Raw genomic sequence first — 13,057 nt, 5'->3', positions numbered from 1 at the left:
GGATTTTGTGCATAGAAGGCTCGACTTATAGACCAACTACAAAGCATGATTGAAAACATTCTATGACTTGAAGTTTTTTCGCTCAATGTTCTCGAGTTCAACAATTACCAGCACCTTACAAACGACTCATTAACGACGTGAACAAACCGACAAACAGACCGACAAACAACAGACGGATCGAAACCGACCAATGACTGTTAACAAACTCTACACGAGTCTTCCAGCCAATCACATCACGGCTAAACAGACCAATCACGTTCAACAGACCAGACTTTATAACATCATCGACTGACAACTACTCTTCACTTGACTCTGAAGATGACTACCGCACAGGTAGTCGAAACGTCAGTCATCAACAACAGTTCTTTTCAGAACTACACTCACCCGGACGATCACACTACACGAACTACTGATACTCCTGGGTTCAAACCATTTACTTTACTTTTCTCGAGTTTGATTTGTATTTATTAAAACAGAGCATTTTCATTTCAGAGCTTTAAAAAGAGACCTTGAACGAGCATATTTGATGATTACAGGCCAAAGTTCGCATTCTCCTTCTTATTGTTGTGGTTGTAATTTATGCACAGCCATCTTTAACCGGCGCGTGTGAAGCATGAATTCCAAAGAATGACTATGGGGCGCCAACCAGTCAAGTTTACTTTTTATTTGGTCAGTTCGACTTTTTATACGGTCAACCTTTTTTACCTATTTGTATTGTTAACTTGAGTTTTTATAGGGTCAACTTTTTCTTTTAATAGGATCAATTTTTACCTTTTATATGGTCAACTCGAGTTTTTATATGGTCAACTTTTAACGTTCTATATGGTCACGTCGATTTTTTATAGGGTCAACTTTTTACTTTTTATACCGGTCAGTGTTAAGGCAAACTGCACATATCAGATTGCATACTGCAGACCAGGGGTTAAGTGCAGACTGAGGATAACATGCTGACTGAAGACTATAGACCAGGGGTAAAAGGCAGATTCGGTTCAAAAACAACCTGCTTCCCCGGAAAAACTTCAAGAGTGACCTGGGATCGTGGCCGCGTGAGAGGCTGAAAATAATCGTCACGGCGATCAATGTTTCGTACTTCGCGTCCCGGTTTTGGCGTTGACATATTGTTTTAAGGTAAGAACACTTAGAAACGTAACTGTTTTCATATGCAGTTTGCAAAGTTTTCAAAGGGAATGTTGACTGGTTTGGCGCCCTATAACGTAGACTTTGGGTCCCTGAAAAGGTACCCCGTTCGAAAGCTCTTTGCAACCCGCTGGGATTCTGCTGGAATCCTCCTGGCATCTACGTGGGATTCTCAAAAGGATCTTACCAGGATACTGATAGGAAACTTAGCGTTCCTGAAAAGGTACCCCGTAACACTGAGATAATCCTGTCATGCTAAGTTGGGTGGTGCTCTTTGGACTCCGCTGGTATCCCACCGGAATCCCCCCGGCAACACTCCGGGATTCTCTTGTCTAACAATTAAGAGCTTCTTTGGTGGGTGATCAGCTCCTTTATTCTCCTGACCTCAATTTTTTGATTCAGGAGTGATATGGTAAGGAGAAATTAGATGCGAGACACTCTTAGGGGTTAAAGGATTAGTGGCACATCGGTGCACGCCAGGGAATGTGAGGCCTTGAACAGTACAAGCGAGCGAGAGGTCTGCAAGGGCCTTGAGGGGTCTGGCACTAATAATGAGGAAATTGTTAGTGCCAGATCCCAGTAAACCTCTCCCCAACTCGTCCCAAATCAGCGGGCATGTAAAACACTAATAACGGGGGCCCGCTGGAACGCTATCAATACTTCCACAAAGGAACGAATACATGGAGACATTCAATGGCGTCGAAAGTTATTTTTAATGGTCCCTGATACATAAACTACACAAACTACATGGGATCACTTGTTTTCACTGGTTGACGCTTGGAATACTCAGTGGAATCCTTTACCAGTCACATCTGTATCTGATCTGTGAAACGATACGATTAATTGCAAGTTAGTTTCTTTTATATGTCCTCCAGGTTTGTTCATGCTTTAGTCTGTTTAGCTTTTTGCTTAAGTTCAAGGTCGTTGTACAGTAGTTAGTCTTGCCTTGTGTGGGTTTTTTGAAGACCAATTAATCATAATGAAATTTTCCGCACACTGAATGAGTTACAACCTTGATTACCACGGTTGGGAATTTTGCCAGTCGTGAATTTCGTCCCACCCCCTGTAATGCGCAAAGTTGGCAAAACAATTTCAGGTACTAGGAATTGGTATTAGTTACATTCAACATTGGAAGGAGAGTAGAAGAACCCACGTTAGTTAAGTAGCGTGGGCTAAATAGGATGTTTGTATCTGTGTTCAATGTAATTCATGCATGATTGCAGTTCCTTTAACTCAAATGGTGATCTCTGGCAAACTTCTTTGTGTAAAATGGAGAGAGGGGGGGGAATGTGATGTTGCCGTCGTTCAAAACTGTTCAGTCCAGCATTTAAGGGCATGGTAGTGTGTTTCTTGATCAATCATTCACTTTCCATGAAAAGATACGCCCCTGGTAATTTTTAGATCAAAGTTTTGTTTAGTGAGGACTGATAATATCTAAAATAATACAGTAAATCATAATCACCTCCAAATACTTCTTTGTCCCACGGCAAGGATCGCCAAACTGGCCGTTTGTTGCCTGCAAAAAGCAGCTTCGCTTTCCCTGGCACTTGCTCCTCACTTTATCAATCGACCCTGCAGCTCCACAGTTTGTGGTTTTAACTGGTCCCCAACAGATATGCCGACCAGTTAAACGACCGTAATTCGCCGACATGATATCGATTTTCTTCGGGGCGGGGCACGAAATGTGCTGTGACCGTCCTTCGCAGATGCGAACGAGCTTATTCTCAGCGCAAAGAACAGTTTTTTCCACACATTCGTACTTCACCTGTGTATGGAAATAGGAACATCTTATTTTTACAAATTTTACCGAAACAGAACGAGTTTGATATTAGTAAAAGATCTGGATAAAGATCAATGTCCTTAAACGATTATTCGGAAAATGCTTGTGGTTGAGTCGCGATTGGCTGGCTGGTAACCAATCAATAATCACACTAATTAGGTCACTTGTATCAAAGTTACCATGAGCTAAACAATTTCACAGTTGCAAAAAAAATAACATTAATCTCTGGAAGCAAGTATTGAAGTGATCCATATCGATTGAATTTTACATGTGAAAAATATATTAGCTATTATTTGCAACATAAGAACTGGAGCGAATATTTATAATCTAAGTCTTAAGTTGTCCTTCCTCGAGCTGAACTCACCTTTAGATATTTGAAGGTTCCAACACAGGGGTCACCAAACGCTTCGTTCTTCGCGTACAGAGTACATCTCGTCTGTCCTTGACATTCGTATCTAGCGACGCTCATGGAGCTACCAGCATGACAGTTTGTGCTTCTTCCGCGACCACAGACACCTTGTTGGGTGCGGCCATAGGATGCCCTCAGAATATTGATGTCTAACCCTCTGCAGTCAATTGTCATGTGCTTATGTTCGCAAACTGTCTTTTCCGCTGTGACAAAAAGAGAGACCATTACTAAGGGGCTTGTTTAACGTTTCCAAGATTAATCTTTTTTCATCTTTGTTTAAATTAGGAGAAAAACTTTATTTTCTGATTGATGAATTTCGGCCACAATAGACAACGATGATTCTCGTGCATTGTAAGTAAAATTTTGAATTCCTAGCAGGGAAACTGAGATAAAGACTAAACATGTCAAAATTTATCACGAATGTGTCCGTTAAAAGTTCCTTCTCTTAAGTTGAGCCCGTCCACGTTTCTTATTACCTGTTCTGTGATATTACCTTGGTATTATATCTCGGCTATGTTTTTCTTGGAATCCTGAAAAACTTTAAGGCCTCTCCTTAGTGTCCATAATTTCTTTCTAAAGAGATCTGGAGTGTATTTTCGTGAGTTCGAAGAGCGGCCGAGATCACTAAAAAGACGAGGGGTAATATCAAGCCTTTTTTCTGGAAACTATACCTGCATTAGCAAACGCCACTGTGAGGAGGGAGAGAGCCAAGAAACCCAACATTTTTTTCCTTACGACTTGAACCTGAAAGCAATCTAAAACAAACCTCTGATTTTGAAAATCATAAAGCGTTCTTACACTTCTTAGAGCAAATATATACAATTATTGAGAGTTCAGTGAAATTTATTCGATAATAATTTTTTATTTCTTGGAAATAAGAATACTGTCTTCGCAATGTCTTCAGTTGTGGAAGGACATCTTTTTAGACACATTTCAAACCTTTTTTTTGTTCCCAATTGTAATGCCTTTTATTGTGTATAGATTGAAAGTTTGAGACTTCGTGATAAGGCTGTCTAAATTTTATTGCGTAGTTTTCCAGTCGGATAAGTTTAGATCAAGTTTTTCTGAGCCGAAGTTCATTTAGCTCGAGGTGAAATGTTTAATCAGTGAAGAATTCTCTTCTCACCTTATTGCTTTGTTTTCCCTCTGAGTCCCTGAAATTTTTGATCCGTAGTCAAATGCGTTAACGACACTGCGGTGAGAGAAACTTTGTATGCATCTTTATAAGACTACCAAAGGGCTTTGTTTGAACATATTCTAAATAGAAGGAATCTCATCTAAGCTAAAGTGTTGTCTATCATTTTCCACGTAAGTAAATAATTCATCTTTAAATGTTTCGTATAAACACTGTCACTTTTGCAAAGTCACGTACACATATCACGCACTAATACGATAAGATTTTGTTTTAGTGGTTTACTGTATGAATTCTCTAAAAACTCTTCTTTTGAGGAAAGATACACTGATGTGAGTCACTACACAAAAACTAACTTGGAAATTTGGAAATACTCACATGTGGCTGTTATGTAATTGCTTTATCTAAAAATACCTGTGGAATATTATTGTTTGTTTTTTTGTCTTGTCATTATGACTACTTGATGAATTGATTAGCAAAAACTAATAAATAAATTGGAAACATTCGTAATAGGAATTTTCAAGGTCAGAAATAGTGTCGGCTTCGGAAAAGTATTTTTGAATGCTGACTTATCTGTATTTCGGCCTTTTTAGGCATGGACCTGAATTTAATAATCGCTTAAGGGAGTTGTGCACATTCAGAGGTTCGGGTGTCACCGCAAACTACTTGTCAACTTCCCGTTTAGCTCTCCAGTTTAATGAGTTGAAGAATCAACTATTGTATAATTGCTGTGCGGCTTGTATTGAATTTATAGATGAAACACTTATCTTTTGTGTTCTCAATAAAAAAACATGTTCATAATTAATTAAATGTTCACGGATCGTTTTACCAAGGTCATGATGAAATATTTGCTTGAAAAAATATCTATGATGCTTCCCATGAACACTTTAACCCCTGAGAGTGACTGGTTTCTAATTTCTCCCTACAGGAACATGCTTGAATCAAGTATAAAGGTAACGAGAAAAAAGGAAATGATCATCAATTCAAGAAACTCCTGATTCTCAAACAAATTCTCCTTGTCAGCACCATAGGAAATGCAAAGAGAACAGTGAGGAGAATATGAATATTGATGTTAGAGTGTAGAGAGTTAAGTATCGTTTCGACAATTTGATTTAGTTTTAATTTCCACGCAATCTTGGATCTTTTCATGTCTACAATAAGATACAAAAAAATTTCGTGTTGGTGTGAAAAAAAAATGTAGCTTCTGTGTTTTCCTTGTTGTTGTGAACAAAATAGAAAAAAATATTGTTGTTCTCTGCGTATTGTCGCGATTATTAACCATTGGCGTATTGGATTTTCAGTTCATGTGAGGGGAGGTTGGGGTTAAACTCGATTTATGAAGTTGTCTCAACTTTTAATCAAGAGGACTTCCATGTGGGACGGACGAACACACAACTGGATGAAACCGGATTGACAGGAGTGCTGAGTCAGATTATATTTAAGGAAAAGTCACTTTTATAAATTTTGGCAAAGACTTCTGATAAAAATGATAGAACATTCCCAAATTGCGGAGATCTTCGTACAAGTACGTCTTTACTTCCGTATTTTCAGCCTCAAATCGCGACCAATTTTATTCAGGAAAAGAAAAAGTTCATCAGCGTGGAGTTGAAGTGAAGTTTAATGATCCTTTTCACAGGAACTCTACAAGCTACATTGGATCATTTCTTGATTAGTGGAGTCCAGTCTCTCGCGGGTGGCTGAAGCTTTTGATCACTTGCATCTGTATCGAACCTGTATTAAAATGAAAAAAAAGGCAATCGTCATTTTTATTTTCTTTTTTACTGCTGCCAAGACTTGTGAAAATAACAACAGCGAATGAGTGTGGAAAGTTTCTATCTATATATTCCCTAAGGCAAAAAGAATCCAGTTATCAACAAATCTATTCATTTAATTATGTAGTGTTAGCCGGATACCGGCTGTGTCACGCTAAAAGTTACCTGATTCCCCCCAATAAGGCTCTTTAATATTCCTATGATTCCCCTCGTTGGATGAGGTAGACAGTTGGATTAAGATAAATAGAGGGGGTAAGTTTGTAAAGAGATTGTGGTGCTGCGTCAGTGAGAGAGTATAACAGAGTAATTTGGTATTATCCACTGAGTTGATAACGTAAATTGACCACCGTAAAGAGTTTCGAAGCTGACGTTTCGAGCGTTAGCCCTTCGTCTGTCACTCTGACGAAAGGCAACGAAAATACTCGCTACAATGGCGTTCGGTTGGCTCTCTCGGTGTAGCGCGTCTCTTGTCCTAGTATTGTTATTTGCAACATCTCTAAACATCTCATCTGTACCCGAAAGGCTTTTTGATGATGGAAACTTGTTTCTGGTCCTTAATTTAAACTCTGCCAGCTTTCCTGGACGAAACTCTGGTCTACCAAGACGCTCAACACGTGTTGCCTCGTCGCCATCTTGGAAACTTCAAGCTTCGATTTACTTGGCTAACGTCAGTCTTTCTGCCTCGTACTTACTGCTCTTAGCCGGGGATGTGAGCTCCAACCCCGGTCCGGTGAAAGATCCGTGTGCTATTTGTTCTAAAGGATGTCGCTCAAACCAAAGAGCTATTCAGTGTGACGGTTGCGACAAATGGCACCATGCTAAATGCTTGAACATGGGCGTTGATGAATATTATTCTCTCGCAACTAATGAATCTTCTACCTGGATGTGTTTTACTTGTCTGTTTCCTGGCATAGGCTGTTTAGATGACTCTTATTGCAATACTACTACTCAGCAACGGTCAGACAATAACGATTTTCATTCTGACGTTCGCATGTTACGGGGTTTCAAGATTGCTCATTTAAACGTTAATCGTTTGGTAAACAAACTCGATCATGTAAAGGAACTCGTCCACAAACACTCCTTCGACATCCTGACTCTTTCTGAAACCTGGCTAGCTCCAAATATTTTGGACAATGAGATCACGATACCAGGGTACTCGCTTGTGCGTAAGGATAGACAGTGTTTGACCAAAAGTTGTGGTGGAGGAGTTTTAATTTTCGTCCGGGATGGAATCCCCTTTGTCGTTATGTCTGATCTCATAAAGCATAACTTTGAATGTCTGTGGGTAGAAATCAAGAGACCTAAATGCAAACGAATGATACTGTGTTGTTCTTACAGACCTGATGATGGGAACATCGATGGTTTTATTTCAAATCTAGCTGATTCGCTAAATTACATCGACACTGAAAACTCCGATATTGTTTTGGTGGGTGACTTTAATATTGATTATTCCACCAAGAATCAGTTACGCCGTAAACTTGATGAATTTGCATTACAACACAGTCTTTCTCAGATTATTTGTAAACCTACTCGGGTCACTGAGAATTCTAGCACCACGATAGACTTGATGTTCGTTAACAACACTCACAGGGTCGTGCAGTCCGATGTTCTGCAGTCAAGCATCAGCGATCATAGCATTGTGTTCTGTACTATCAAGGGAGGTGTAAAGAAACTTCCACCAAAGTTGCTCGAGTATCGTTGTTTTAAAAGCTACAACAAAGAAGCATTCTTGCGTGATCTCAGCAACTTACCTTGGAGCATAATCGAAAGTGCTAATGATGTTGATGATGCCGTGTTCCTCTGGGAAGGTCTTTTCAATAGCATTGCAAACGACCACGCTCCGATAAAATCAAAGCGTGTGAAGGGGACAAAGACACCGTGGGTTACGAACAAACTCCTCGAAATTCGGAGTGATCGAGATTACCACTGGAAACAGGCTCAGAAGTGTAAGAACTCGCAGTATCACTGGCAAATGTACCGAAAATTGAGGAACTGTGCGAATAGCGAGGAAAAGAAGCTGAAATCGAAATATTATTGTCGGCTGATAGAAGATGCTAAAGGTGACAGCTCCAAGATGTGGAAAGCAATTAAAGAGACACTTCCCTCTAACCACAATGAAATTAATGCAGTTTTTGGTCATGGAAAATTGCAGACTGACCCCAAAGGCATTGCAGAAACTCTAAACAATCACTTTTCAAGCATCGGCAAGAGCCTTGCAAAGGCCTTTCGTGGTTTAAAACCGACTCAGTACGATGCAGTTCCTACCTTATCGTTCTCTCTCAAGTATGTGACGTCAGCCTTTGTTGAAAAGCAGCTGCGCCTAATGAAAACCAATAAAGCGGTAGGACTAGACAGCATTAGTGCACGTTTACTCCGTGATGCAGCAAATGTACTTGCTTCACCTCTGCGGGATATCATAAACTTCTCTTTTGAGAAGGGTCAATTCCCATCATCTTGGAAATGTGCGAAAGTGACTGCTCTTTTCAAAGAAGGTGATAAGTCCGATAAAGATAACTATCGTCCCATTTCTGTCCTGCCCACGGTCAGTAAAGTAATTGAGAGAGCTGTTCATTCTCAACTTTACGGCTACCTTGACTCCAACAATCTGCTTGCTGTGAACCAGTTTGGCTTTAGACGTGCAAGATCTACCGCTTTAGCTCTAACGCAGTTTACCGATGAAGTGCTAAGTAATATGGATAAAGGTTTAGTAAATGGTGTAGTTTTTATTGATCTGAAGAAGGCCTTCGACACCGTTGACCATGTCATTTTACTCGGGAAGCTCAAATCTCTAGGATTACGCAGCAAGAATCTTGAGTGGTTCCATTCCTACCTATCCTCTCGTTACCAGAAGACTGTGATTGGTCAAGCCTCTTCTCCTGCGCGGAAGGTTTCCGTTGGTGTTCCTCAGGGGTCTATTCTCAGTCCATTACTATTTGCCATTTACATCAACGATCTACCCAAGGTCCTTCGGAACACTACGGTCACCTTATTCGCTGATGACACTGCTATCTACTGCTCTTCTCAATCAGCCCGTGACCTACAGACCATGTTGAATCAGGATCTAGACAGGCTAACTCAGTGGCTCTACGAGCATAAACTTACACTAAATATCTCGAAGTCTAAATTCATGCTCATTGGCGGTCCAAGGAAACTTAACACCTTAGAAGAATTCACATTAACAATCAAGGAGAAGGAGTTAGACAGAGTCAATTCGTTCAAGTATCTGGGCGTAATTATCAATGAGAATCTGTCTTGGACTGATCATGTGGATTACATTAAGACCAAAGTGTCTCAGAGGCTTGGCGTTTTACAGAGAATAAAACATCTTCTGCCAAGAAATACAAGGGAACTCTTTGTAAAAGCCATGGTGCTGCCAATCCTTGATTATGCAGATGTGACTTGGGGGGATAAATCCAACACCACTCTGATGAACAAGATCCAATTACTCCAGAATAAAGCAGCTAAATTAATTTTAGATATGCCAAAGCATTCATCAGCAACAGAAGCTCTTGATCTACTTGGTTGGGATACATTGGAAAAAAGGCGAAGATCTCATCGTCTATTTTTGGTTTTTAAGTCCTTGAATGGACTAATTGATTGGAATTTTAATTTTAATCATTTTAAAGATATACATGATTATAACACTCGTTTTAATAACAACATTTGTAAACCACAATCAAAGCGTACATGGGGTCAGCATCGGTTTGTTTGTCATGCAGTAGATGACTGGAACGCTCTCCCAGACGGCATTAGGAACATTTCCGATTTTTCAGTTTTTAGACGTCTTGTTAAAAACATGTAGTCTCTTCTATTGATTATACCCTTTTATCCTATTTCTTGATAACCATATTTATATTTTCTGTTATCCTTACGTTAGATTTATGCAGGGCCTCACTGAAAACCACACTTTGTGACGTGGGCTCCCTGTCAAAAGATCTTATTTATTATTATTATTATTATTAAGGCTAATGCTTGAAACGTCCGCTTCAAAACTCTTTACGGTGGTCAATTTACGTTATTAACTCAGCTGATAATACCAAATTTCCTAATTGGATAAAAAGCTTCAATTCTCATGAAACTATAGAAACAAATGAATAACAATCAGCAAGGGGTTGGTCAGAAGGTTGCTTAAATGCGCGCAACTAATATAAGGACTTTTCTGAATAATTCTCCTCTAAGCGTGCGTTTCATTCACTAACCTCCAGATATTTAGTTGTTCCCTGACAAGGATCACCGAAGTGGTGGTTATCTGCGTGCAAACTGCAACTCTGATCTCCATCGCAGTTCCGATACACATAACTGTACGCTGAAGTTTCGCAGGATGTAGTATATACCGAACCTGAGCAGACGTGTCCACCCGTCTTGCGGCCGTAAAACGCCGATAGGACATCGATTCTGTCACTGCCGTAACAACGAATGTCACCCCAGTTGCGTTCGCAAATTCTCTTCAGTCTTTGTCGTCCTCCCGTTTTACATCTATACGAGACCTGTGGATCAAGAATACTACAAAACTTACCTCAACTGCTTCTTTGAAGGAGGACAGGAGGTTACAGGATCAGGTGTCAGAGTTTTCCTTTCTCTACCTTTTTCAATTCGACAGTCAACAACAGACGAAACATCAAATTGTTAAACTGGGTGTTCACCACTGGTTTCGAAAGTCATATAATCATTATTCTAGTCATATTAACATGCTATTGGTTATCACAGGACACTTACCATAAGCTTTCATACATTTTTTCCCACTTATGTTCTGCGAAAGAAATTAAGAGCTTCTACGGCCAGGGCTTTTGCTAGCGCCCATCAATTGGGCTTTAACTTGCAAATTTGGGCTGAAGAGTCCCTCCCTGTAAGTCATATACTTTAAGTTGTTCTTTGAACTTTGAACCTACCGTCAGATATTTCACAGTGCCAACACACGGATCTCCAAAAGCTGAATTCGAAACGTAAAGGCTGCAGTATGATCGCCCGTCGCATTCGCCACTGACGTAACTCGTAGCACCGGTGTAGCAGTTTGTATTTTCTGTACTTCCCCTCTCCGAGCAAACTCCCGACCGGTCGCGTCCGTACCATGCGCTTCGAACATCGATCACCCCATGGTTGCAGCTTAAGTACATCGTGTTCCGTTCACAGGTCCGGTCCCAGTATCCCTCTTAAAATATATGTTGGTGTAAATATATAGATTACAGTAGATAACAGTACAATTTGAACTAACTTACTTAAGTAGGGGAAGGGAAGAACTAAACTCGGAACTCTCGCTTAGCTAGCTGAGGGCGGAAATCCGTCCTTACTTTCGGTATATGCGAGAATAGATTTCGGGTAAACCTAGAGAACTTTCACAATACTTGCTTTACTCGTCTTTAATGCTTCAAAATACTCTCAGATGTAAGATCAATGCAAATCGAAGTTACAGTTTCGAAACTACAATTCACTTTATGTTAACGGCTACACAGACAGCACATCAGATAAAACCAACTATGAACTTTGAACCTCGCCTCCAGCTTGCAATAAAAGTAACCAACGCGTCATGCACATTTACGTGCCTCCGTTGTCTTCACAAAGTTCCAGAAAGTTTGGTAAAAATTATGATGTAAATCAGATATTCTGCCACGTCAACTACATCCGATAATGTTACTAAAGAACCGATTCGATACAGTGGCATCAGTAACTCTGTGATTTCAATCAGAAGATCATATGATACGACAAGAACAATGGGCAGCTGTTTGTATTTTCAAGTATTTCAGAGAGGTTTTATGCAATAAAATCTCTATCTCTCAGTATTTTTAGCGGACCATTTTATCATACACAGTGCAATCATGATCTTAAGTATTTTTTTTACGTTGAAATGAAAGTGATTTTCCTTCACAGTTGTTAGCCGTGGAAAATACTGTTGTTGAAGACTGTGAGGGGAACCTTGAACAGATTTCAGCCATCTTTCAGTTATACAACACTGTTGAAATTCAGTGGGTAGACTATTGCGCTAACTTCGGAGTTGTTACACCCCCAAATTCATCGGAGTCTTGTCCGCAAGTGTGAGATCAAAACAGAAAATTCAACCCTTACCTGTGCAGCAAAAGTTCACCGCCAGGAAAAGAAAAATTACCAGCAAACGTAACATCGTTATTCCGAAACGAACCTTGAGACTAAAACAGGAGAGAAATGATAGGATATTTTCTGGAATTATTTTGTTTGACCATGTTCGGGTGGTGATATAGACACACCACAGAGCTCAATTTTTCATCATTATGAGGTGACCAGCCTATTCACGAACAACTTTAAGACTGCTAAGTGTTTACAAAGTTTCATAAAAATAAAAACTCTACGCAGTAACTTTAAACCAACTTTAACATCTCTATGTTAGCTTCTCTTACCTCTTGAGGCCTGAAAATTTTTGCAGTGCCGACAGGATGAAACTCTGTCCTATTATGGACAAAGAAGTAACTTGGCGAAGAAGTTATGGTCCTTGTAAACTGATACCTAGATTCTTTCCTGATTCGGAAAAGGTGCGAGGGAACTGAAAACGAGCTAACTGTTTATTCCAGGGTCATCTGTTTCGTGCCATATCCGCGGAATTCAGATGTTATCGAAAGGACCCTCAATGCACTAGACTTACAAAAACTGTGCCATAGAATATAAAAATTGACTGATGGAAAGTTTTCTGTTAAAACTGATTGTCGCTCAGACCTATGATTCAAGAGCTTCTTCCTCATACGAAGTTGCTGGAATGCGTTTTTAGGTCAGATGAATAAATAGCTGACTGTGAAGTGTCATCACAAAAGACCATAACGTAACTCAAGACACTTTGAAAAGATATTTTTATCAGGTATCCT

General features: G+C 39.9%; 2 protein-coding genes across 4 annotated transcripts; both read right to left on the bottom strand.

Moving 5' to 3' along the window:
• Positions 1 to 1,831: 1,831 nt before the first annotated feature.
• On the bottom strand, positions 1,832 to 4,522 carry LOC113682935 (L-rhamnose-binding lectin CSL3). 3 transcript variants are annotated; one of them, XM_089187043.1, is made up of 5 exons: positions 4,453 to 4,522; positions 3,998 to 4,081; positions 3,282 to 3,529; positions 2,600 to 2,902; positions 1,832 to 1,960 (listed from the first exon to the last, which is right to left on the bottom strand). In XM_089187043.1, exons 2-5 carry the CDS (start codon positions 4,047 to 4,049, stop codon positions 1,937 to 1,939), a joined length of 627 nt encoding a protein of 208 aa, XP_089043169.1. In that variant the 5' UTR covers positions 4,050 to 4,081; positions 4,453 to 4,522; the 3' UTR covers positions 1,832 to 1,936. The 3 variants fall into 3 exon arrangements, with proteins under 3 accessions (XP_089043169.1, XP_089043170.1, XP_089043171.1); XM_089187044.1 differs by having other exon boundaries at positions 3,998 to 4,070; XM_089187045.1 differs by lacking the exon at positions 3,998 to 4,081.
• A 1,536-nt stretch (positions 4,523 to 6,058) lies between these two features.
• On the bottom strand, positions 6,059 to 12,970 carry LOC113682925 (L-rhamnose-binding lectin CSL3-like). The gene is made up of 5 exons (XM_027200111.2): positions 12,599 to 12,970; positions 12,291 to 12,370; positions 11,120 to 11,379; positions 10,430 to 10,717; positions 6,059 to 6,189 (listed from the first exon to the last, which is right to left on the bottom strand). Exons 2-5 carry the CDS (start codon positions 12,343 to 12,345, stop codon positions 6,169 to 6,171), a joined length of 624 nt encoding a protein of 207 aa, XP_027055912.2. The 5' UTR covers positions 12,346 to 12,370; positions 12,599 to 12,970; the 3' UTR covers positions 6,059 to 6,168.
• Between the last annotated feature and the right edge of the window lie 87 nt (positions 12,971 to 13,057).

The sequence above is a fragment of the Pocillopora damicornis genome, chromosome 11 (assembly GCF_964200805.1).
Source record: "Pocillopora damicornis chromosome 11, jaPocDami1.2, whole genome shotgun sequence".
Lineage (NCBI taxonomy): Eukaryota > Metazoa > Cnidaria > Anthozoa > Scleractinia > Pocilloporidae > Pocillopora > Pocillopora damicornis.
Note: the sequence above shows the minus strand (reverse complement) of the source record. Positions and strands in the feature narration are given on the sequence as shown.

Bases quoted from the DNA above. Each gene is read 5' to 3' on its own strand.
- LOC113682935 (XM_089187043.1), bottom strand. From the start codon at position 4,049: ATGTTGGGTTTCTTGGCTCTCTCCCTCCTCACAGTGGCGTTTGCTAAT. The intron at 2,903-3,281 runs GTGAGTTCAGCT...TTCCATACACAG, and splicing joins GAACCTTCAAATATCTAAAG to GTGAAGTACGAATGTGTGGA. The intron at 1,961-2,599 runs GTGATTATGATT...ATCGTTTCACAG, and splicing joins GGACAAAGAAGTATTTGGAG to ATCAGATACAGATGTGACTG.
- LOC113682925 (XM_027200111.2), bottom strand. From the start codon at position 12,345: ATGTTACGTTTGCTGGTAATTTTTCTTTTCCTGGCGGTGAACTTTTGC. The intron at 11,380-12,290 runs GTAAGGGTTGAA...ATATATTTTAAG, and splicing joins GGTGAACTTTTGCTGCACAG to AGGGATACTGGGACCGGACC. The intron at 6,190-10,429 runs GTTAGTGAATGA...ATTTTAATACAG, and splicing joins GAACAACTAAATATCTGGAG to GTTCGATACAGATGCAAGTG.